At 46.3% G+C, this 25,588-nt stretch overlaps 2 protein-coding genes and 1 long non-coding RNA gene across 3 annotated transcripts; 1 reads left to right on the top strand and 2 right to left on the bottom strand.

The window, feature by feature from the left end:
• The first annotated feature begins 365 nt into the window (after positions 1–365).
• LOC129382529 (uncharacterized) lies at positions 366–1,941 on the top strand. Its single transcript, XM_072285175.1, has 5 exons — positions 366–520; positions 878–950; positions 1,031–1,087; positions 1,232–1,347; positions 1,801–1,941. Exons 1-5 carry the CDS (start codon positions 377–379, stop codon positions 1,939–1,941), a joined length of 531 nt encoding a protein of 176 aa, XP_072141276.1. The 5' UTR covers positions 366–376.
• Positions 1,942–5,169: 3,228 nt separating this feature from the next.
• On the bottom strand, positions 5,170–6,909 carry LOC126548049 (putative nuclease HARBI1). Its single transcript, XM_072285176.1, has 3 exons — positions 6,349–6,909; positions 5,626–5,761; positions 5,170–5,519 (listed from the first exon to the last, which is right to left on the bottom strand). Exons 1-3 carry the CDS (start codon positions 6,907–6,909, stop codon positions 5,170–5,172), a joined length of 1,047 nt encoding a protein of 348 aa, XP_072141277.1.
• Positions 6,910–13,955: 7,046 nt separating this feature from the next.
• On the bottom strand, positions 13,956–24,270 carry LOC140214111 (uncharacterized). The gene is made up of 2 exons (XR_011891042.1): positions 24,194–24,270; positions 13,956–14,152 (listed from the first exon to the last, which is right to left on the bottom strand). It is a non-coding gene; the product is annotated as an uncharacterized lncRNA (long non-coding RNA).
• Positions 24,271–25,588: the final 1,318 nt, after the last annotated feature.

The following is a 25,588-nucleotide window of genomic DNA, read 5'->3' on the forward strand; positions in this document are numbered from 1 at the left end:
AGCCACCACCCCGTTTCAAGCACACGGCGCGAATTTTGAAGCGGTTGGTTCAGTCGTTCAGTCGAGCACTGGAAGCCATGGCGCTAAACGTGACAGCACCGGTGAAGGGGCCACGTGTGTCGGAGGCGCAGAGAGAGACGGTGGTCGCCTTCATGGAAGCGCATCCCCAGCTGGCTATAAGATCCAGCGAGCTGGGGCCGCGCTTCACTGCTGGCGACCGCCGACGGCTGTGGCAGCAGCTAGCCGACCAGCTCAACACTCAAGGCCCCGTTGTGAAAACCACCGAGCAGTGGCAAGAGTGGTGGCGGAAGCAGGTGTTCGAGGCCCGCCGCAACGCTGCCGCGCTTGCCCAAGAACAAAGGTGAGTGACCGTCCAATGGCCTGGGCGATTTGTCCTTCGACATTGGCGTGTATTTTCAGAAGCACAGGAGGGGGGCGGCTACATGGCTTTCATGGCCGAGTCCTGGAGCTCACCGGGACGGTCCGCCTCCACGGTGTGACCGACCTCCCCTACCAAGAGGTAAGCACACTGCCGCCGTAATATCATGGGTTCCTGAATGGTGCCGGTTTAGAGTTTGCCATTATCTGTAAGTGCTACCTTTAGCAGAACGCGACACCGTTGGTGAACAGGAAAATAGCGTAGGAGAGAACGGAAAAGCAGGTAGGTTAATCAACTAGAATCTCAGTTGGCTGCGTTTTCGGGAAAAGGGGGGTTAAGTGATTAACACGGAATTAAAATGCCTTCGCGGAAGTGCACGAGGACGGTAACACATGGGATCATTAAGCACTCAATAATTGCACAATATTTTCGCAAATTAGTACGAAAACTTGCAACGTAGGCATTGTAACAAATAGCCACGCTTATGACATTTTCCAGCAGGCTGACGTCCCCACCTGCGCGATGGAAGTCGTCGTGCAAGACGAGGCTGCGGGCGTGAGCACAGCGACACGTAAGCATCAGAGGAATGAGTGTTTTAATTATCGCCAATTGTGTGTGCAGTTCGTAAACATTAATGTGTTTACTCTACAGCGGCAGAGGATCCACCGCGCGGCGCGGCGCCTGCCGAAAGGGTGGCCGCTGCACCTGGTAAGTTATTGATCCTCAAGCTGTTAAATAAAATGAGCTCTTGTATTTTACTGAACTAGCCCAATAAGCCATAACATGGCCATAGCCACTTTTATTCGTACCATAAAATGCAGTGCAACTGTAGAAAATGCTGTATGTTTTCAGTGTTGCAGCACCCTGTTCGGCCACCACGTCGACAGCGACCGCGACGGGTGGATACCCTGACGACGATGTCGTCGCAGTGCGCCCGCAGCCTGGAACAGGGCGACGAGGTGCTGCAGGTTGGTAGGCCCTTTGGTGTCATTTTACATGAAGGACATAAATATTCTTTATGCTTTGTTATAAGTAAATCATGAATCTGAAAAACAAATCAGCTTGGGATGTAAACAAGAAATATGCGTTGTATAGAGGGCTCGGTAACGTGTCTTGCCAACGATCAGCCGCCGGACGAAAAGTTGGTTAGCCCTGAAAAGGGCTGTTTGATGGTAAGAGATGCATTAGAGTAGATGACGGAAGAGTAGTTCCAGCAGGTCTTTGTCTGTCCAAACGAAGAGGGCATAGCTTGTACGCGACGCTTGACACTGCCAAAGGATGCCATCAGGCCAGTGGCTCTTCAGCAGAGAGGGAATCGTTGTGCACGTTGCAATTCTTCACAACAGCAGCTTGCAGCCGTGAGCTGGTTGCGAGTAATCAGCAACTGATGCGAACAGTTCCACCATGATTATTCATTCCAGGTGCTGCGCAGAATCGAGGCCTCCACAACCCGCCTCGCTGTCGCGGCAGAGCGGACGGCAGCAGCCCAGGAGGGGATCCTGGAGCAGGTGCGCGCCATAGCGCAGGACATCACTGAGCACCTGCAGCAAGCGAGACATTAATTTATCATTTTATTCATTTGTTTCACCAGTCCCGTTTGTTTTGTTTATTTATTGTTTGAGTTTCCTTTCAGTAATAGAGGAGGATTTTTTGGTTGAGAGGTGCAATGCGCGCACCCATTTTTGTTCTGTTGTTTGAGTTTCCTTTGAGTAATAGAGGATTTTTTGGTTGAGAGGTGCAATGCGCGCACCCATTTTTGTTCTGTTGTTTGAGTTTCCTTTGAGTAATAGAGGATTTTTTGGTTGAGAGGTGCAATGTGCGCACCCATTTTTGTTCTGTTGTATTTGCCTCTTTCTATTCATGCTTATCCAGCTGCAATGCCAGCGTGCTTTTTTTATTTACACATTTCGAAGGCGCCTAGTCATTCACACTGGAATCGTTACAAATAGTTGTCGATTTCTGTGTATGGGTTTTGTAATGCGATATTTATATTGCTTCACTGTGTTGTAGCTTACTGCACTCATTATGAAGCGTTACCGCATAGTGTTTGCACTGTGATATTTTCATTTCGGCACAGTGAGGCTAAGGTGCAACGACTACAATGTCTTTTTTTCAGAGCACCAAACTAGACACTCTTTAAGTTGCATAGTTTCAAAATGAAAATGACCATCATTGCACCACACCAGTGATTGGTTTCCTCTAGTCTTCGTTCCAAGGGAGTCATTGCAAGAATAACTTTCACGCATGACACTTTCTGGGTGCTGTGAGATTGCAGAGCCAATTATTCATGTTTTATGTAACATGTTTCATCACAGCTGGCAAGTGCACTCAGCTTTTTACAATTATGATTCACCTGTTTAGCATCGCACTACAATTGCTGCCGAGAAATGAATGCTTCTAGTCAGTGACTCATAACACTGACAAGGGAATGGACATACCTGGGATAGTCATACTTTCTTGCAAGGTCAAGTAAATGTAATTGCAAGTTTTACATGCCGTGGTGAAAAAGAATTGTGTGATGCTGATGTTGCAATGTTGTCACATGCTTTGCTACCTGAAGCATGTTGTACTACAAGGTTTGTGATGTACTTGTCATCATAGTGTGATAAAGTTGACCTATCTGTTTTTTGCACTTTTACGTTAATTTACATCTACCCATTTGGACATGATGTGACGAGTATAATGCTGTCACTACACTCGGCGTTACATTTTGTTTGTGTTTGAATCCGCATTCATTACGCGTTACTTGCTTGCCTCGCCTGCGTATTCATGCTTGCACAGAAGTTTTGATACACCTAGCACAAGAGATGGCTAGCAAGCATATTGCCTCACTCCTACCAACGTACACTGAGCGTCAAAATGCACAGGATGCGGCGGTTGCGTTTATTCTGATGTGCTTTATGAACATTTTTCGCACCTTTTGCTGATGGTGACCATGAGTACAGAGTGCCAATCATATGCATTGCTTCCATCAAGTCTGTCATGACTATGATGGGTCAAGGGATGTTTTTCTTTCATATTTCATGTGATATTTAAAGAAAAGGCTGCACTTTCACGTTGCTACCGCGTTTCATGTTCCACTAGGGAAGAAGTACTTTGTGATGTGCATATTGCATAAGACAATGCTAGCTTGGGAGCAGCAGCGAATGCAGTTCTTCACAGATGAAGGGGCATGAAGCATTGCGACTGCTTCGCGAGTACTACTGTTAATAAGTGGCAGCCTTGGAGACTCTTGCATAGTGGCGAGGGTACAATTGTTTCCACGGCCGTGGCATTCTATTTAAAGGATTCTTTGTATAAGTGTACTTCATCATCATCATCCTGGTTACGCCCACTGCAGGGCAAAGCCTCTCCCATACTTCTCCAACTACCCCGGTCATGTAGTCCCTGCAAACTTCTTAATCTCATCCGCCCACCTAACTTTCTGCCACCCCCTGCTACGCTTCCCTTCCCTTGGAATCCATTCCGTAACTCTTAATGACCATCGGTTATCTTCCCTCCTCATTACGTGTCCTGCCCATGCCCATTTGTTTTTCTTGATTTCAACTAAGATATCATTAACTCGTGGTTGTTCCCTCACCCAATCAGCTCTTTTATTATGCCTTAACGTTACACCTATCATTCTTCTTTCCATAACACGTTGCGTCGTCCTCAATTTAAGTAGAACCCTTTTCGTAAGCCTCCAGGTTTCTGCCCCGTACGTGAGTACTGGTAAGACACAGCTCTCTTACACTTTTTGCTTGAGGGATAATAGCAACCTGCTGTTCATGATCTGCGAATGTCTGCCAAGCGCACTCCAACCCATTCTTATTCTTCTGATTATTTCACTCTCATGATCCGGATCAGCAGTCACTACCTCTCCTAAGTAGATGTATTCCCTTACCACTTCCAGTGCCTCGCTACCTATCGTAAACTGCTGTTCCCTTCCGAGACTATTAAACATTACTTTAGTTTTCTGCAGATTAATTTTTAGTCCCACCCTTCTGCTCTGCCTCTCCAGATCAGTGAGCATGCATTGCAGTTGGTCCCCTGAGTTACTAAGCAAGGCAATATCATTAGCGAAGCGCAAGTTACTAAGGTATTCTCCATTTACTCTTAAGCCCAATTCTTCCCAATCCAGGTCTCTGAATACCTCCTGTAAACACGCTGTGAATAGCATTGGAGAGATCGTATCTCCCTGCCTGACGCCTTTCTTTATTGGGATTTTGTTGCTTTCTTTATGGAGGACTACAGTGGCTGTGGAGCCGCTATAGATATTTTTCAGTATTTTTACATACGGCTCGTCTACACCCTGATTCCGCAATGCCTCCATGACTGCTGAGGTTTCGACTGAATCAAACGCTTTCTCGTAATCAATGAAAGCTATATATAATGGTTGGTTATATTCCGCACATTTCTCTATCACCTGATTGATAGTGTGAATATGGTCTATTGTTGAGTGGCCTTTACAGAATCCTGCCTGGTCCTTTGGTTGACGGAAGTCTAAGGTGTTCCTGATTCTATTTGCAATTACCTTAGTAAATACTTTGTAGGCAACGGACAGTAAGCTGATCGGTCTATAATTTTTCAAGTCTTTGGCGAAACGAAGTGTACTTCGTTTGTGTTTAAATTATCATCTGTCGGATGTGTGGATTGGGAACACTGACCATTCGTATGGAGGTGCACTTGTCGTGTATACAAATTTTTAAATGTATTTTCCGCTGTACAAACACACCCCTGTGATAGCCTAAGGGCACTGCACTTTGTATAAATAAATTATGTATTATGAAAACTCACCATTCCTGTGCCCTTCAGAAAAGGTTGACAACTGCGCTGCGCTGCTGCCTTCCTCTGAGGAACACGTCTTGTGGTGCCAGCACCTGGATGTCTCCTGGCTCCTCTGGCTCCTCAGCTGGTGGCACTTCCCCACCATAATCCTCCAATGTCCAGTCGCCCGCCTCCAAGGCAATGTTATGGAGAGCAACGCATGCATAAATGATTCGCGCTGCTCTATCGGGGCTGTACAGCAGTGTCCGAAAGCGCTGCAAGCAGCGGAACTTGCTTTTCAACACCCCGATACATCTCTCCACAACATTGCGCATGGATGCGTGCTCCTGGTTGTAGTGGCCTTCAGAGGTGGTGCCGGCATGGCTGCCAGGTACTGGAACAAGCAGCCATGGCTCGAGAGGATATCCTGAGTCTCCTATTACAGAAAGTGACAGCTGAGTGCTCTGCCCTAGTTAGGGGTACGCATTACGAATACTAACCAAGCAGATACTCGCCAGGCTGCAGTTGTGCGGCTAGGCGTGCACGCAGCGGGTTACGCTGCCACACCCAAGAGTCATGGCACGAACCAGGGAACCGGGGGTCCACAACAAGAATGCGAAGTTCCGCATTGCAAACCTGCAATGGGGATCAATACAATATAGCGCTGCAGATATGCTCGAAATCCGTTTTGCCATTCATATGCACAAAAGAATACACGTACGCTGGTACAAGTAGCAGACTGTTTCAGCCATAGGCGTGCACAGGGTCTTGCAATTGGGGGGGGGGGGGGGGGCAATGCGCCACCCCCCCTTATGTGGACGCCTATGGTTCGAAGTAATTGATAGCTAAATGAAAACTCGAGGCCCGATATTGCGCAAGAACCCCCATACGAGCCAAAGCCAGCCCATGCAATGGTTGTAAGTACTTCCGTGTTCAAAATGCTTCCATCGTGTCTTCCCTACAGTGTATCCATTTCTGCTACGACTGCTGCCCATTTAAAACACAATTTTGGAACGGCAGACTGATTATGCACAGCACATGGCACTCATCATTACTCCCGACATGTCAGATTTCAACGAGCTCGTAAACAGTTCCCCGCATGTCCTCTTTTAATCGTTACATTACTTGTTATGCCAGCTTGGGCATTAAACCGAACAATTGCAACTATGGGCGAGTAAAAATGGCAACCACAGTTTGAAGTAAAACATTCCAACGGTACTTACGACCATGACGTTCAGGGCGTAATAACCCTTTCTCGACATGAAGCTCGCCGTGTCAGCCGGGCTGAGTCCTTCTGGCTTCATAATGGCGATCAATGTGCCATCGACGCACGCTAGCACGCCTGGAATGGCGCCGCGTCGCGCAAACGCCGCCTTTGCCTCATCCTTGGCAGCCGGTGTTAATGGAAAGTCCACCAACTTTCGCCGGGCAGACACGGAAATGATGGCCTCCGTCACCTCGTGAATGGTGCTGCTCACGGCCGACTGTGCCATGCCTACGTGTTCCTCGCGACCAACGCTCCTCTGGAAGCTTCCGGTGCCGAAGAATCGCAGCGCGCACAACACCTTCCTTTCTGTAGAAAGGCCACTGGCTCGCTGGCATCCAATGATAGGGTCAAGCTTGTCGCACAAGCTACGCACTGTTCGTTTGGACAGACGAAAATACTGTCGGAACTCTTCTTCCGTCAACTCTTCAAATGCATCATCTACCTCGGGTCGTCGTCTCTGCGCGACTGCAGCAGCCGCACAGGCGACACGAAAAGGCACGGCAGAGAAAAACGCCATGTTCTCCAACTGTTGGAACGCGGAATCGGATCGACCCGGATACGAAAGATGCTAACTGTTCCAAGCACTTACGTTCTAATCCAATCCAAGCCGTCTGGTAGCCGTTCTAATCCGTTCTATCGCTCCGGACGGACTCTCCGTCCGTTCCGTGGCGTTCGTCCGTTAGCAGACGACACGGAATAATTATGAGCAGCAAGACGTCACGGCTCACGTGACAATTGACGTCATGGCATTCGTCGCGGTTCAAATTGACCAATCGTGTGCGGCTCGATGGAACGGTCCGCCTCCGTTCTATTTTGGAACGCGTACAAGATCGCACCCTAGATCACCGGAAAGTAACCGAACTCGTCGAAAGCGGGCTGAAAACTCTGTGATAAGCGGGAAATTTCCTGCCCAGCTGCGGAACGTCACAATCGCGAGGAACGGTCCACAAATCCGCACGACAGGAGGTCACCTGATAAAGACTACAGGACTGCACTGGTGACAGTTCGCGGTCATGCGCTCTCTGTAAGCCTCGTCATCCTGCAAGAGTGCTTTCGCGACGTCATCGTTGGCACGAACATTCTGAGCGAAAACAATGCAGTGATGAATCTTCAGTCAAACGCAATCACCGTATCAACGGACCAACCAGCGCCACGAGAGCAAAATCATCAGCGCACCGCTCTTGCCGTTCACTACGACAAAGTCAGTATCCCGCCCCAGGGTATCAGCACCGATGCCATCGTCGACATAAACGTGCTACTGTATATGGTTTCTACTGCGCAGCAGCAGCTGCCTCGCGCGCGGCGTCGCGCGAAAATGCCTACGTAGATGGCATCTTAGAGGAGATGGAGCGCAGTGTTAAACCTTGCTTTTGCTGTAATTTGTACTCTGGCGTAACTGCCACTTTTATTTCACCTGAGTAACTCAATAAAACAAGGTCCTAATTCGGAATATCTGCATGAGGTGTAGGCCCAAACAATGAAACGTTTCTTTCCTTCGAGCGCTTGTGTGTTTAGAAAAAGTTTATTTCAACAAGAGATGATACGAACACTGAGTCACAATCACGGCACAATTCCACCGGTACGATAACATGTAAGAAACGAAACACAGCACGTTTTCAACGTAAGTAATGTCCGAGTCCTCACGCACCAACATATAAACACGTATACCCACAGAAAGGCACAGTTACACATAAACTAAATGCCATATGTACAAAATGATTTTCATTATATACAGTGTACACAATGGTTATGTACAATGATGATGTGATAGAACACTTTACACAATTTTGAAGTGATGTGCACGAGATGTGTATATACACAATGATCATGTATACTAGAGGACACACACACAGAAATCACGGGCACCTGCATTCTATGTGCATTAAATAAATACTTCTGATGGTCTGGCTACAAGAAACAGGCTGGACGAAAATTCAGCCATACGCGTCCATCAGCCACCGACAGGAAACGACATGACCACTGTCGAAGGAACTCTTCTTCTCCAAGGAAAAACAACTCCTCCGACAGAAACGATAGTAGCTCAGAGTAGAGCCTCCCCATAAGTGGAAACAGAGTGCGGTGACGACGTCGCATGGCAACTGCCTCGCACCGGTTTCGCCATAAACAGAAGGCCCCCGTAGCAATTAAAGGTCGCGCGAAGCGGCCACGTGAGCAGCGACCAGATGTAATAAAGCGGTTAACTCCAAGGCCACGAAATCCAGTATGCACGGCCCTCCAGAATATCCTGGCAACGACGCATTGCAGCAGTACATGTTTATTGGATTCTTGAAGGGGGCAATTGGGACACTGCGAAGATGGGACAACGCCCCACCGCTCAAGCCTGTCCCGAGTTGGAAGCACTTGCCACCCTAGACGCCACATGAAGTCGCGTAGGTGGCCAGGCAAAAATGACGCCGTTATCGCATCCCACGACACATTATTGGAACGTGCGAGGCGCGCTGGGGGAACTAGAGGAAGCAGTAAGGCTGACATAGTATCTACTACACGGTCTTGGAGAACGTCTACATCAGGACATACCTATTGTATGTGGCGATAAAATGCCACGGCCGTACAGTAAAATGTAGGTGCGTTTAACACTTGTGGTCCGTGATTTAAGTGTACGCCCGGTAACATGTAGCGAATTTTCGTGCCAAGGAAATAGCAAGCGAGTTCACGCGCTGGACACTGATCATGCTGTAATAGACGGAGCAGAAATCGCAGAGCAAGCAGCCGGCAGCGGACAGACACGGATGGGAAGGCGAACCCACCGCGAGAGCGTGGTTGCCCAAGCGCCGCGCGACAGACCAGTTCTGTACGGCCCGACCAAAAGAAGGCACCAAGAAGGGACTGCAAGGACCTAGTAACCCGCAATGGTGGCTGTACGACGTGACAAACGTACCACACTCGGCCGCAAAATACAGACTGCGCTAAATACCTTCTTTCTGATAGGGGTAAATCATACCCTTGAACATCTTCAATATTTCGCCTTACATCTTCAAGAATTGAGAGCCACACAGAGTCTGATATGCCATTAGAGGTGTAGTCAAGGCCTAAAATGCGAAGAGAATTGCTCTTTTGAAGACTGACAAGGGGACTTAGGCGTGTCTATGGCGAACCAATGAACAAATAACATTTTGAAAAATTTAGCGCAGCACCTGAAATATTTCCGTACTCGGTGAAAATTCGAAGGCTACGGGTTAAGCTATCTTCATTCCTGAGATACAATGTGATGTCATCGGCGAAGGCTGTCACCTTCACAACACCGCTACCAGGCAGTGGGAGACCGCATACGTAAGGGTCTCTCTCTATTGAGCGCAGAAATGGTTCAAGGCTGAGCACAAAGAGTACTGGGGATAGAGGGCACCCTTGACGAACGCCACGAGTAACGGGAAACGGTGCACTTTCTCGACCATCAAGGAACAATGTACTTCGGATATTTGAATAGGTATTCCTAATAAGTTCAACAAAATTTGACGAGAAGCCGAACGAGGTCAGTACAATAAAAATGTAGTTATGTTCAAGGCGATCGAATGCCTTTTCTTGATCTAGTGAAACTAAGAGACCACGTGCCGACCGACCTGGTCAGTGTGTATGTCATTATGTCACGCGTAACGAACGAAAGACTGTGTATCTCTCTGCCAAGTACTCAGCATGCCTGATGGTGTCCTATTAGGGAAGGCATCAGGCTTCTCAAGCGCCGGGTGAGAACAGCTGTGAAGGTTTTGTAGTCAACGTTGAGAAGCGTGATTGGCCTCCATTCCTCTAGACGAACTGACGACGGATCGTGCTTAGGTATTAGCACAATACGACCGTCCCGAAAACTAAACGGGAAATCAAAGTTCTCAAAGCATTGGCTGATAACAGATACGAAAGTGGCACCAATATCTTCCCAGAACGTTAAATAAAACTCAACGGGTAACCCGTCCGGCCCTGGGGCCGAGCCACGCTTCATGGAAGATAATGCTGCCTTCACTTCCTCGGCTGATGGTCGTGCACAAAGACGGTCAGCTACCTCAGGTGGAACCTGAGGCAGCCCACTAAGCAATGTATGAAATCCTCGAGAGCCAGAATCTATTAGCATGGTCGTACGCGCCATGTTTTCAAAATGCGTTACAAAGAGCGAATAATCACGCGTGGGAGGTGGTGAAACAGGAAGTGCTCTTGGGGCCACAGAACCGAATGCATTCGGCTGTCTAAAAAGCGAGTTTCTTGAAAAGCGCAGAACTTCGGGGTGTGCACACGGATTACGTCTGCATCGCCAAGCAGCAGCTGACAAAGACGACGCCGCGATGAGGCGTTGGAAACGCCTCCGTAGCTCACGCTGCCAGGACCGCATCAATGGAGTCAGTTGATTGACTCGAAGGGCGATGCGGAGTTTCGTGGCAGTATCCGCCAGTTCTTCTGACATACGTCGTCTGAGTGCACGTCCTTCAACTGAACAGTGCAGTCGCCACTGCACCTTGAGCGCATCCCATGACTCTCGGTCAGATCTAGATACAGAGGCGCCCAAGACTCTTGACAAACAGGAGCGCGAGCGCGGGTCATGTAGAACGCGGATGTCCAGACGCCAAGGTTTTACTGATGAGGAAGCAGGGAAGCGAATTTCAAGTGTGACTGGTTTGTGATCGGAAATATAAACAGGGGATGAAGGTAACGTTATCACATCAGACCGGGTGACATACTGAGCTAAACTGCTTGGCACATAGGCACAGTCTAACCTGCTTGACGACGCACCGCGTCGCCAGGTCCAGGCAAATAAAGAACCATGAAAAAGTCGATATGTATCCAGCAACGAAAAATGCTGGACGACGCGACGCAACTCCCGTGCGTTCCAATCAGGGCCACCCCAGCCCGGGCCTTGCACATCTGCTCGCGTGTCTAAGACGCAGTTAAAATCCCCAACGAGCACCACGTGACCACCGCCAAGGAAATACACGTCCAGGTCACGGAAAAAATCATTGGACTTAATGGCCTGCGTGGGTCCATATATGCACAAAATCCGTAACCTAAATGAAGATAGTACACAATCAAATGCCAATATTCGTCCAGTCCCATCATAAAAGACATGATGATCTCGCAAGAGAGCTCTGTTGAAAATAATAATACCAACTCCGCTAGATCGTGATGTCGCGAAGGAGAAGAAACAGTCTAGGTTAAAAGTGCGTTTGACAGTAAGGACATGTCCAATGGTGAAAAAATTTGTTTCTTGTAAACACAGTATGTCACAATTTCTTGCGCGGGCCACGCTGATAATTTCGCCTTGTTTTACAGGACTTCGGAACCCTTGTGCATTTAATGAAATAATCTTCAGGGTGTCAGCCATAATTATTTAAATGTGTCACCAAACTGACCTGGTCGTGTTGTTCAAGGCGGCGCCCCGGGAACAAGTCCAGGGATTAAGCAGTGCACGCATCACTTCTTCGACCCTCTCGAAGAAGGCCGAGGTTTTTTGGGCCGCTGTAACTCGGCACGGCGATCGGGGCCGCCGCCCGAGCCAGAGGCTGACGCATGAGCGCGCTTTACGTCTCGCGGGGCCGCCATTTCTATGTCGAGTTCATCCAGGCTTGGCGAGAGTCCAGCGCTGCTATCAACTCCGAGGCTGAAGCTGTTTTCTGATGAGGATGACGTCGGTAGCGGTAGGGCGGCGGGATTGATTTCATCGTCGCCGACAACTTCGGCAGCTGGGGGCTCATTCAGATTCAATGGTTGCGCCGTTGTAGGAGATGCAATTGAGGCGGATGAAGCCACAGCAGATTTCGTGGGTATATTGACTGTAGTGATCGCAGGGTCAGGTGTTTTATCTGCGTTTAAAGCTTTGCTGCGATCAGGAGGAGTGATGGTAGCAGCCGAAGTGGAGGCGCTTTCGGCCACAGCACGCGTGTCCTTCGCTGCTTGGAAGGCCAGTGAACATGGTGTGTTGCGATCCGCCACGTCATGGTCTTCTTTTTCAGTAGAGGAGGCCGGCGAAGATGGCGCTTTGTGACTTCCCGAGCTGCATGCCTCTTCTTTTTCATTTCTTGACGCTGGTTCTTGCGGTGTCTGTGCAATTTCTTTGGTTACGGCGTCACACGCAGTCGCAACCGCGGTTGACGCCGGCGGTAAGGGGGGAAAGGCTCCAGTCTGAGTATGAGTATGAGGCGTCTGAGTATGAACGCCGCACAGGGCACGCGACCGTAGGGTGACTATCCCCGCAACGCCGACAAGGACGGTCACACCCGTCGCTTTGAGTGGCCATGGACGCCACAACGGCCACAGAACGCTGCGGTGCACTGTGCACGGTAGTGGTCGCTGGAACCGCACCGACGACACAAGCGTTGCAAGCCGCGATAGTCAAACGTCACACGATGACCAGAGACTCGCAGATAATTTGGGACTGGGTTTGTGGTACTCATTTCCATACGCACGAAGCGTGTGCCTGTGAGCACGCCACGTCGTCCGCTCATAAGACCAGCGTTGACACACAGAACCTTGCCGTATGGTGATAGTGCCTGGACGAGGACTTCGTTCGGAACGAAGGACGGCAAAAAGAGGCAGGTTACGTTGGTTACCTGCGGGCCGACGGGAACGACGGGACAACGCTCGCCACCGATGACGAGGCAGCCAGCATCGACGATTAGAGTCATGGAAGCCATGCTCTTGACGGCGACTTGGAAGTTGAGGCCTCCCATGTGCTGAACGCAGTAGACCTCAGAGAGGCCAACTATTGAGGCCGTCGCGTCGACGACGGTCTCGGGACCATTCCCCGTAGGGACAACAACATCGAAGACGTGGGCCTTCGAGGGAGTCCATGACGCTGTAGGCGCCATGGCGTGAGAGGTGGACGTCCCCGACGTGGAACATGCAGGGTGATGATGATGATGTCCTTGATGAACACGCAGGGGCGTCGGTAGAAGCGCTTGTTCCGTGCACCTCTTCTTCTTCTCGGCGCCGGCGTTCCGCGTCCGGCGCGGGCTCCCTTCAGCCGTCCTCACGCAAAGAGCCGTTGCCGCATGCCTCGGTTCGAGATTATCTCTTAAAAGTTTTACGTAAACACCGTTGTTAAATAAAAAAAATGTTCTATCGCTGCACAATCTTTAAATTGAAGAGCTAATATAGAGAAGTGTGGACGCTTTCTTCTAGTTTTGTTTACTAAACTTCACAAATGTAGCGCATTACACTGCAAAACTTGATGTGCTCCATCAACGCTGCCACGCCGGCGCCGTGCAACGTCTAGCAACGCTATCATGCCTCATGCGTGACTGAAACGAACATGCCTGGCAAGACGTACCGTGCTCGTGCTTCTCCGCAGGTGGGCGACAGCGCGCATGAGCAAGCAAACGTCACGTGGTTAAGCACTAAGGTGAAGCACTCGTTCCGGGCCAGTAGCGGCGTGAGGACGCATGAAGGTAGCTTTGGAGCTACCTTATGCTGAGGAAGCACCAAGGAAGCCTTCACCGAGGGCCCCTCAGTAAGGAAGCTTTCAGAGTGACATAAGGTAGCCTCACCGCAATGAAGGCTTCCTTACTCAGGTAAGGAAGATTTCATTGTTTGGCCCGTAGTGTTGTAAGAGATTAAAACGTTACACTCTTTTTACAAACCATTTTATTGAGCTGAAAGACAAATAAAAAATATAAGTGCACTTTCTAACTGCTACTGGCAATAAGTTGCGTAAACCATGTATTTCCTCTGGCAGAATATATCGTAATGTTGTTCACAGTCCGTCTTGTCTGTACTGGGAATTTGACTGCTCCACACACGCATTTCGCACTGCCTTTCATTACCTATAAAACAAAAGGAAAAGTTCCAATTTAAATTGCTCATCCAGTTACTTGACTCACAAACGGATGTCAAAAGTTTTCACGAAAAGCCGCTACCTGCGCGCTTACACCATATATGTGTTGAGGAATCCAAGAGCTGCATGGCGGGCTATTAAGCGGTGAAATTTTACGGCAGAGTCGGAGCCTTCCTCGGCTCTTCAGCTTTTGCACAATGCTCATGAGTGCTTGTATAATACCAAATACGAACATGCAATGTACATAAAATAACTATAAAAAATATCACTACGTTTTACAATTTTAGCACATACCGATAGTTAAAGGATTAGAAACTGCAAATGTATAATCCCGTCTAGTAACAAAAATTTCGCCTGAAATTTAAATTTTCAAGAAAGAAACTTGAGCTGCGTATGCACGTCATAAGAACCCCTCTCACTCTGCAAAATCATTGACAGCGGTGACAGAATTCAAGCAGTGAAATGTGGTAGCCTGCGCCCTGCATATTGCTCCACGAGAAAGTGCCAACGCCATGGACTGTTGCGACTATACTTTTGCGCACTCGCGATATTGCCATATCTATGTGCTTGTGAAATTTCTGGTACCCGATGTACTACAATGGTACCAAAGCTCTCAGTGGTAAGTGCTTGATACGTTTAGCACCCTCTATGGCAGCGTGCGAATGATAGCCTGAGACGCTTTTGTGCCAATGAATCTCAAGGAAACAAAAATACAAACAATACCAAGTGGCCTTAAATCTACACAGAATGTTTTTATACTTCCTGTGCAAATATAAGTTCTAATTCGTGAACTCGATTGCTCGGAGAGGCGGACAATATTTATTTATTTATTCACAATACCTTACAGGCCCATTGAAGGGCGTTGAGTAAGGGGGGCAACAGTAATTACACGACCGAGAAATAGCAAAGCGCAACATCGTTATACAATATTAACATGCAACAAATTCAGGATATCAAGCAAGGCTTCACGATTAGGGATGGATGCAATGTGATCCAAGAGACCATTCCAATGTACAATAGTTCTAGGTAGTAGTGATAAGTTAAATACCTGCGTTTTGTACTTTGACAATACACTGAAATCACATTCTAACGTTCCATTAGAGCCCGTTATATATTATAAATACTTAGGTGTTACTATATCATGTAATATACATTGGGAAGTGCACACAGAAAACATTATAAACAATGCTAATCTTATGCTAGGATACTCACGTCGCAAGGTTTCCACCGTTCCTTTTTCATTTAAAGTAATGGTCTAGAAAACCTTAATACTACCAAAGCTTGAATGTGGTGCTTCCGTCTTAGATTATATGCATGTAAAATTACTGAATTCCCTGCAACTTGTTCAGAATAACTCGACTCGTTTCATTCTCTCTAACAATCGCACTGCTAGCCCAACAACTATTAAAGCCAGCCTTTCCCTTCCGTCTCTAGCCGCGCGCCGAAAACTTGGCCGCTTGAATGTATTTCATAACATATACTGCCATACCGTTCTTCACGACAAATTCTGTCACCGTAATACCTGTCCCATCACATTGATCGTCACCATAAGCTAGGTATTCCATTTTGTAAAACGTAAACATTTCCCGAATCTTTTCTTTCGCGCAGAGCAATCGAGTGGAACCACTTTCCTGCTCACACTGCATCAATCATTGATAACGAACGTTTTCGAGAGGTACTAACCACCATTGTTTAAGGATATGCCTGTTTGAAATTGTTATTGTAACCAACTGTATCTTGGCGTTCCCTTTATATTGTATTTTGAAGCAATACCAGAGACCGTGAATATTGATCATGATCAGCCCATTTTATGTCCCCTGCAGGACGAAGGCCTCTCTCTGCGACTTCCAACTACCCCTGTCCTGCGCCAACCTATTCCGACTAGCGCCCGCGAATCTCCTAATTTCAACTCCCCACCTAGTCTTCTGCCGTCCTCGACTGCGCTTCCCTTCTTTTGGTACCCATTCTGTAACCCTAAAGGCCCCACGGTTATCTAACCTGCGCATTACATGGCCTGCCCAGCTCCATTTCTTTCTCATAATATCAATTGGAATATCGGCTATCCCTCCTTGCTCTCTGTGATCCACATCGTTCTCTTGCTGTCCCTTAACGTTAAGGCTAACATTCTTCGTTCCATTGCTCCTAACGCGGTCCTTAACTTGTTTTCGAGCTTCTTTGTCACTCTCCAAGTTTCTGCCCCATATGTCAGCACCGGTGGAATGCATTGATTGTGCACCTTTCTTTTTAATGTGTATGGTAAGCGTCCAGTCAGAATCTGACAATGTCTGCCGAATGTGCTCCAACCAATCTTTAATTTTTTGTGAATTTCCGTCTCATTATCAGTGTCCCCTGTGCGTAATTGACTTAGGTAAACGTACTCCTTCGCAGACTCTAGAGGCTAACTGGCGATCCTGAACTCTTGTTTTCTTTCGTGGCTATTGATCATTATCTTTATCTTCTGCATACTAATCTTCAACTCCTGTCTTATACTCTCTCTGTTAAGGTCCTCAATCATTTGTTGTAACTCGTCCCCAGTGTTGCTGAACAGGACAATGTCATCTGCAAATCTAAGGTTGCTGAGATATTCGTGAATATAACCGTGAACATACGGCACCGCAACTACCCTAATTCAGGCCTTCGTCGCATCAACACACTGCGCATGCGACGATAACGACCGGCGGCACTCCTTAAAGAAGAGCTCACAAGATTGTACAGAATAGGTAAAACGGACATTCATATAGCGACAAACGTGTTCATTTAAACTGTTTTGTTTTATGCATGCATGACTTTTTCTCGAACGAATTCAAAGATAAACGCAACAACATTCTTCGCTTCCTTGGAATGCCCCAGTGAATAGTTCAAAACAGCCTCTTTAAAGCGCGGTGTAAAAAGGTAGCCTAGGTGGTCGGGGCACAAACAGCAACATAAATCGAAAATCCGTACACTGCCATTCTGAGGCAATTCAGACCGAAAGTGCAACCTTAAAGTGATTTCCCTAAATATTTTCCATAGGTTGAAGCGGTGTCCTCAGTTACAATCTCTGAACAAAACAAAGTAATTGTCAACGCAGGGGGAAATTGGAAGAACGAGGCCATATAAATCGCGTGGAAAACATTTACGTGTACGGTTACTTCATGAACCCGGTTTTTCTAGCTTGTGGCTTAACCTAAACACTAGGCCACAGGCGCCTGCCTAAAAAGGCAGAATAAAACATCTTTACAAGTTTCCCTCATGGAAGTGAATAACGCCCAGGTCTTATGGCCCTGCCCTCCCTTCCAAAAGCACCTCAAGGCTTCCGTATAAAAAATAATTGCCATTCCTTGCCTCACTTCCCTTTAGAGCTCGTTCACACCCTGCTCTATCTTTCCCTTGTCTCCCAGGAAAACATGCTGTTACCGATCAGGGCCGCCCTGGAGACATAAGGCATTGAAATAGGTACTAAATAAAGATGTATACTCTCTCTCTCTCTCTCTTTCTCTCTTTCTTTTTTAAGCACACCAGCGCTTTGAGACGCTTGACGCGTTATGCGCACCGCATACTAACAATTATTCAAAGTAGGCGCGCACATCTACTTCACGATGAAGATAGGACACGCGCTGGTCGCCGAATTTCGCTGGACGTATCTGAAAGTGGTATGGCGCTGTGGTGCGTTTGTACAAAATGCGGCACGTCTTGTCAAACAACAAATTTAATTGCTGAATAAAATTTTTCTTCAACGTCCACCATTGCGGTTGAAATCTGCAGGCTGTCTCCTGTCGTAATGCGCCATTTTGCTTTGCTGGCTCATTACAGATTGCATTTGTACATTTGTTCTAACATTGTCACAAGGATTAAAGCCCTCCCTTATGGAATGCCTCCGGGCCTTTAAGGTGAAAGTAATCTTTTTTAAAAAATGAAAAGAACTGCGTAAACCGATCCCTACAGGACGTGCAATATGCATAATTGTAATGCGAAGCATTCTTTGCCTCCGACGACACATCGTGCGCTCGATGGCTCCCATTTGGTGGGGTTGCATCCGGTTCTGCGTTGCTGTGCGCGTCGTTTTGTTCGGCTGTATCGCGCTGTGATTTTGAATGATGTCGCTCTAAACGAACGACATGTTCACGAAGTTCGCGTTTTTCAAGCTGTTCTGAAAAGCGGTGCCCAGGCGGAGCAACAGCTACCAAGTCTTGTAATAATGATCCACCTACAGACAGCATCTTTCTTAACCGTAACGCTTAAATAATATCGTGTACACTTACACAGCCCTCGAACAAGCCGACTGTAAGGAAGTTCTTTCATATGAGCTGTTCCATATAAGCCTGACTGATTAGGGCTGAATAAATGCAGTGTCTTTATTTTCGTTTAAGTTTTCCCTTGATGTCACCTTCAGGGAGACATGGTTGCACGGTGAGTTAAAGTACGTCATGTTAAGAGGAATGTTTAGCTCGGGGGCTCCTCTAAATGCATAGGAACAGAGAAATCGTTTTTATTGGCAACCACTGCAGTGAATTTGTTCAAGTTTTGTGTACCTAAAAGAAAAAGCTAAAATCTAGCTACTGCAGTGAGCAGGATATTTATTTATTGTGGCTGTTGACATTTTATAGAAGAGTGTTGAAAATTGCCACGTTTCCACAAATATTGCATACTTTACAAGTCTGCAACTAGCAATAAAAATCGATACTGCATTTCTGTGAACTGCACTTTATAATGCATCTAAAAATGCCAAACTTTATATATATATATATATATATATATATATATATATATATATATTTCATCGCACAAGAATATACCAATAATTTTTTAGCGTTACATCTGCAAAACCCTTGAAGATATTGCAATAATTTCAGGTAAGCTGCAAATTTTCTATATCCAATTTATCCGCTTTAGATGGTCTATTGATTGAAGTTTACACAACTGCGAGATGTAATTTCGGCAGAGGTAGGGATTTGTAAATACTGTGGATGAACTTTCTTGAAGCTTACCCTAATTTCAAACATCTTATAATAAATCTTCCGGGCCTAAATCCAAACTCTGCTAATTACATTCACTAGGAGTTACGTTAGTCCCTAAACTGCGACAAATTTTATTTAAATCGGCCGACCGTTTGTCTCATAAAAGCATCTTTGCGTTTTACATGTATTTCAAAAAGCGGCATTGAAGTTTGTGCTGAGATAAGGTTTCCTCTTCAATACACACTTCATGCTTAACAGACGTGGCCGCAGAGTGGACAAGGGTTGCTCCACATTTTGGAAAAATTTAATGATACTAAAGAAAATGCTTACGTTGTCCTCACCCGATATTAGAATGCTAAATGTCAACAGTATTATATCTTTTATATTGCGTGCAAACCTGTCTTGATTGTTCCGAGTGGTATAAACTTTTTAATTGGAAAAGTTGAACTGAGGCGAAACATAGCGAGTACACTAGCCATGCACAACAAGTTTGCGTCCTGCATAAGAGAGAGAGAGACAAAAGGGAAGGAAAGACAGGGAGGTTAGCCAGTGTAAATACCGGCTGGCTACCCTGTGCTGGGGAAAGGGGCAAAGGGAATAACAGAAGAAGGAAGAGAGCAAAAAAACAAGAAAAATTAATACAGTAACGCGATTTTACGCACAACAATAGTCAGAGGCGTTCGCACAATTCACATGTCCTTAAGAACTTGAGCAAGGCCCTTAAGGCCTTGAGTGCCGAAACCCTTCTGGACCAGTGTCCTAGAACTTTCTCTTCTGTGAAGGGGCGATTGTCTAGTTTTTCGAGCACGGCCATGAGCACTTTTCTTTGCACATTGTAACGTGAAAAGTCACAGAGTCCCTCCTCATTACATGTCCTGCCCATGCCCATTTCTTTTTCTTGATTTCAACTAAGATGTCATTAACTCGCGTTTGTTCCCTCACCCAATCTGCTCTTTTCTTATCCCTTAACGTTACACCTATCATTCTTCTTTCCATAGCTCGTTGCGTCGTCCTCAATTTGAGTAGAACCCTTTTCGTAAGCCTCCAGGTTTCTGCCCCGTGGGTAAGTACTGGTAAGACACAGCTATTATATACTTTTCTCTTGAGGGATAATGGCAACCTGCTGTTCATGATCTGAGAATGCCTGCCAAACGCACCCCAGCCCATTCTTATTCTTCTGATTATTTCCGTCTCATGATCCGGATCCGCCGTCACTACCTGCCCTAAGTAGATGTATTCCCTTACGACTTCCAGTGCCTCACTACCTATTCTAAATTGCTGTTCTCTTCCGAGACTGTTAAACATTACTTTAGTTTTCTGCAGATTAATTTTTAGACCCACTCTCCTGCTTTGCTTCTCCAGGTCAGTGAGCATGTATTGCAATTGGTCCCCTGAGTTACTAAGCAAGGCAATATCATCAGCGAATCGCAAGAGACTAAGGTATTCTCCATCAACTTTTATCCCCAATTCTTCCCAATCCCAGTCTCTGAATACCTCCTGTAAACACGCTGTGAATAGCATTGGAGAGATCGTATCTCCCTGTCTGACGCCTTTCTTTATTGGGATTTTGTTGCTTGCTTTATGGAGGACTACGGTGGCTGTGGAGCCGCTATAGATATCTTTCAGTATTTTTACATACGACTCGTCTACACCCTGATTCCGCAATGCCTCCATGACTGCTGAGGTTTCTACAGAATCAAACGCTTTCTCGTAATCAATGAAAGCTATATATAAGGGTTGGTTATATTCCGCACACTTCTCTATCACCTGATTGATAGTGCGAATATGATCTATTGTTGAGTAGCCTTTACGGAATCCTGCCTGGTCCTTTGCTTGACAGAAATCTAAGGTGTTCCTGATTCTATTTGCGATTACCTTAGTAAATAGTTTGTAGGCAACGGACAGTAAGCTGATCGGTCTGTAATTTTGCAAGTCTTTGGCATCCCCTTTCTTATGGATGAGGATTATGTTAGCGTTCTCCCAAGATTCCGGTACGCTCGAGCTCATGAGGCATTGCGTATACAGGGTGGCCAGTTGCTCTAGAACAATCCGTCCACCATCCTTCAACAAATCTGCTGTTACCTGATCCTCCCCAGCTGCCTTCCCCCTTTGCATATCTCCCAAGGCTTTCTTTACTTCTTCCGGCGTTACCTTTGGGATTTCGAATTCCTCTAGACTATTTTCTCTTCCATTATCGTCGTGGGTGCCACTGGTACTGTATAAATCTCTATAGAACTCCTCAGCCACTTGAAGTATCTCATCCATATTAGTAATGATATTGCCGGCTTTGTCTCTTAACGCATACATCTGATTCTTGCCAATTCCTAGTTTCTTCTTCACTGTTTTTAGGCTTCCTCCGTTCCTGAGAGCATGTTCAATTCTATCCATATTATACTTCCTTATGTCAGCTGTCTTACGCTTGTTGATTAACTTCGAAAGTTCTGCCAGTTCTATTCTAGCTGTAGGGTTAGAATCTTTCATACATTGGCGTTTCTTGATCAGATCTTTCGTCTCCTGCGATAGTTTGCTGGTCTCCTGCCTAACGGAGTTACCACTGACTTCCATTGCACACTCCTTAATGATGCCCACAAGATTGTCGTTCATTGCTTCAGCACTAAGGTCCTCTTCCTGAGTTAAAGCCGAATACCTGTTCTGTAGCTTAATCTGGAATTCCTCTTTTTGCCTCTGCCTGTACAGCGTGTCTCTAGCCTGCTATTCCTCACTGGGGAAAGAAGAAGGGGGAAATACAGGGAAAGGGAGGTGGCTGGTGGTTATGTTATGGTACAATGAGCTACTATATACACGTTGTTCAATACGTGGATGCGCGCTGTAGGCACGATACGCAAGAGTAATCTTATCCACACAAACATTTATCGCGCAAACACATTTGGCACTGTCTGCACGTCTCACGGTTTCTAGGGGCAATCGCCTAAACCAGTCTCTCGTCGAAAGTTCAAAAGTCACTTTATGGCACGTTGCGCATCCGGCAGAGGAATCAAATGCTGTAAGTGAGGGCTGCAGCGCGGGCGAAGGCCCATTGCTCGTAGGTAGCACATACGCGTTTGCTAAAGTCCTGTACATATATAGCAAGTCCACTTCTACGGACTTTCTCAGTTGGGGTCTGTTTAAAGGGAACTGCACAGCTAATAAGCGGTTACTTCATGCCAAAGGATGGCGCATGCACGTGTTACGGAAGTAAATGAGGCCTTCTAATGCCATGGCCCCTGACTGGGGTAGTCGGAGAAGTATGGGAGAGGCCTATGCCCTGCAGTGGGCGTAACCAGGCTGATGACGATTACGACGAATGTCATGGCGAGGATTCTAGCACTGGTTTCTTGTGAAATACGCCACTGCTAATTGACAAGAGTGACCTTAGGTGGTTTGCGGTCACGACTTTTTACGTACAATGAGGGCTTGACGATGTGTGTCGAATATATGACGTGCCTATTCAGGTGAGCCTGCCCCATCAGGTAGCAAGAGAACGGGAGTCTAAGGGTGCGTGGGACCATATAGTGGCTGTTCGGTGGTGCTGTGCGCAGGCCCTCCTATGACTGTAGTGGCAGTTCTGCGCGAGGCCGTCACTGAGGAGACGCTTCCGTAATGGTCAAATGTATACGGCCATTAAGTGCCTGCCGAGTCGATTGTAGACACATTTTAATTTTTTGGAGCAACGCTGACATATTTAGAGCCCGTCTGGCCGGAGGTTCGAGAGAGGGTTCAGGAGCGTTCTATACCGCGTGAGTAGTGTCGCCGATGAAGAATGCATCAAATGTGCAGCTCACTTACGCCAGCGCTTCCCGCCTACCCATTGCCATTTCTCCCCCATTCACATGGCGCCTTGATTCATCGTGTCAACCACAGACAGCACGAGCCGTCAACAGCAACTTCACAGCAATTTCATCAAGACAGCAAGCTTCAGCGAAATTGGATTTCTGGATTCAAAAAGACTGATTGTGAAGCAGCTATTTTGTCTACAACGTCAAGAGAAATAAAGCAGGCTTGCTTAATGAGTGCTTATATTTTCGTAACTTAAACACCAAAATGTTTGTACAACTTCAGCATCTGAAAGCTCACAATGTACCGTTTTCATTGAACATATCCATAAAAACTAGGAGGGTGAAACTTATACAGAGAAACAGGGTACTTTGAATTCCTCCATGACAACATGTGGTAAAGGCTGAATTGAACCCAGTTAGTAGTTTCAATAATAGTGAAACTAACACTGGTATCAAGGTATCAGCATACAAAATGTGCTATTAAGCACTGTGGCGTTCCATTTAGCTCATTCCTACATAGTACGAAGTAGGCGGTATGTGAAGATAATCAGTGGAAAGCTTATTTTTCTCGTCGCAGTTTAGGTATTTTGCGCTAGGGATGGGTATTTTAGATCTGGTGAGAGTCAGTACTTATTACATGTGGATATGGCTTAAGCATTCTTGACGTGGAACTTTGCTTTTCCGCTATGTATGATGAAGTAATTAAACGATAAATTCAGGGAAGTTTATTGTTTATCTAATTAAAAATTGCGAAATAGCATCCAAGTTTCTCCACTCCGAGACAGTTCACATGAAATGTAAGACTAGTGCTGTCGGCCATAAAATGAATTTCATCCAAAGTAATATAGTGAAACAGGCGAGTAAAGCTGCCTTCATTTGCTGTAAAAAGGGCTGATTTCCTAGTCTTATTGCTTGTTTGAAACTGTGTACCTTAGGGAACTCCGTAGAGGGCGAACAGGAATACCTTAAACTACTAGAAACGGTAATGTTGCGACCGCTCGCCTGAGCTTGAGCGATGTACACAGATGCTGGGGCCACTAATGCTGCCGTGAGTACTTCTCAAGAGCGCCTCTCGAGCAGTTGCTACTCCTGCCGCTCGCCCTTACTGAAAAGCGGTGTTAGTTTGGAAGCCGCCAATTGTTAGTCCTCCCAATAGTTAGCCCATAGTTCACTGACATGGTCTTCAAAAGGGGGCTTTTTATTTTGTGCTCAGTCGTATTGCGCTTTAAATACTTAGGCTATATTTTTGGTGAAAGCGATATTCGTGCGTAAACGGTAAAGAAAAGAAATAATATCGGCTTGTACCGATACACTCACTCTTTTCGTAAGTGAATATTCCACAGCATTCATTCGGGTTAAAATATTGAAACGTGTAGGTGACACTGGTCCCAGCTGAAAAAGGAAACAGATTTTGTAAATCCACGACACGCTTGTGGAATAATGCCGCACACAAGCAGTCCGCACGCAAGCGACGTGCTTTTTTTTTAGTCTCTGCTTGTTTATCATATCAGGTTGTATGACCTAAAATATGGACTGACGAAGAAGAAAAGCTGCACTAAAGGAACCTGCTCTGCTCCATATTTTCGAGCATTCAGGCGAATTGTGCACAAACGTCCAACGACAAATGCGAAGGACCGCGCATTTCGTACAATTAACGAAAGCTTGTATAACAGCATGCTGAAATAAACGATGATATGTTTGCATCATCTGACCAGGATGACCAGCTTGCTATTCGCCAAGAAATACGCACGCTATGCTCGGTCAATCCTACTTGTTATAATTGCTTGGGACCAAGGCTTACAAAATATCACCGTGGTTAGGACGCGCTAAAGAAACGAACTTTTCTCGGCAAAATTTACGGCTGTCATTCTAGAAGTAATCGCACGGAAACTCGAATACGCGTCATGGGTATCGTATTCTCGGTTAACTGCAGCAGCCGACGCCAGTGAATCTGCTCGGAAAAGGTCAGCTCGTTTTACCATCTCCGACTATTCCTTCGCAGCCAGTGTTCCTTCAATGACATGACACCACGGCCTCGTTAATTTACAGCATTCATTTGAGAATCTGAAGCCTCTAGTGATCCTCAGTTACCTTTCTTAAAATCTCTTCTTTGAAAAAGAAATTCCTTTCAAAGCCATCATACGTGTCATCACGTCTTGATCATCGCCACGAGTCCTCCCTGCTACACAAATGTTTCTACGAATTATTCCAGCACAGAATGGAACCGCATTTATTCCTACATCGTCTGCCCTGAAGAAGCACCATTGTTCAACACCGCTCTTACTGAACATATTCTTGAGTTGTTCTTGAGTTCTATTGCTGGTTTCATAACTATAACTATTGTTTCATTGTGTGTTAATATTATACTCTACTGTACTTCCTCTCTAATACCTTTTGGGCCCTAATAACATCGAAATAGTTGAATAAATTAATAAACACTCCTTACTGAAATATAAACACAAAATACTTTGGGGACCGTGATTATTGTGATCACGAACTGTTTGATGCAGAGTTAAATAAACCTACGAAACTTAAGCATCTCGAATGTGCGCGTGAAGCACCTTAAAGATCAAAAGCACATGCCTCAGTACTTTTACGATTCCGATTATTAAAACCAGGTCCGAGTAAAGTGACATTCCCAATCAATTATAATTTTTGATAGAGAATTTTCGTTTGTTGCGTAATTATTACATCAAAGAAGTCCTTGTTAGT

The sequence above is a fragment of the Dermacentor andersoni genome, chromosome 11, assembly GCF_023375885.2.
Source record: "Dermacentor andersoni chromosome 11, qqDerAnde1_hic_scaffold, whole genome shotgun sequence".
Lineage (NCBI taxonomy): Eukaryota > Metazoa > Arthropoda > Arachnida > Ixodida > Ixodidae > Dermacentor > Dermacentor andersoni.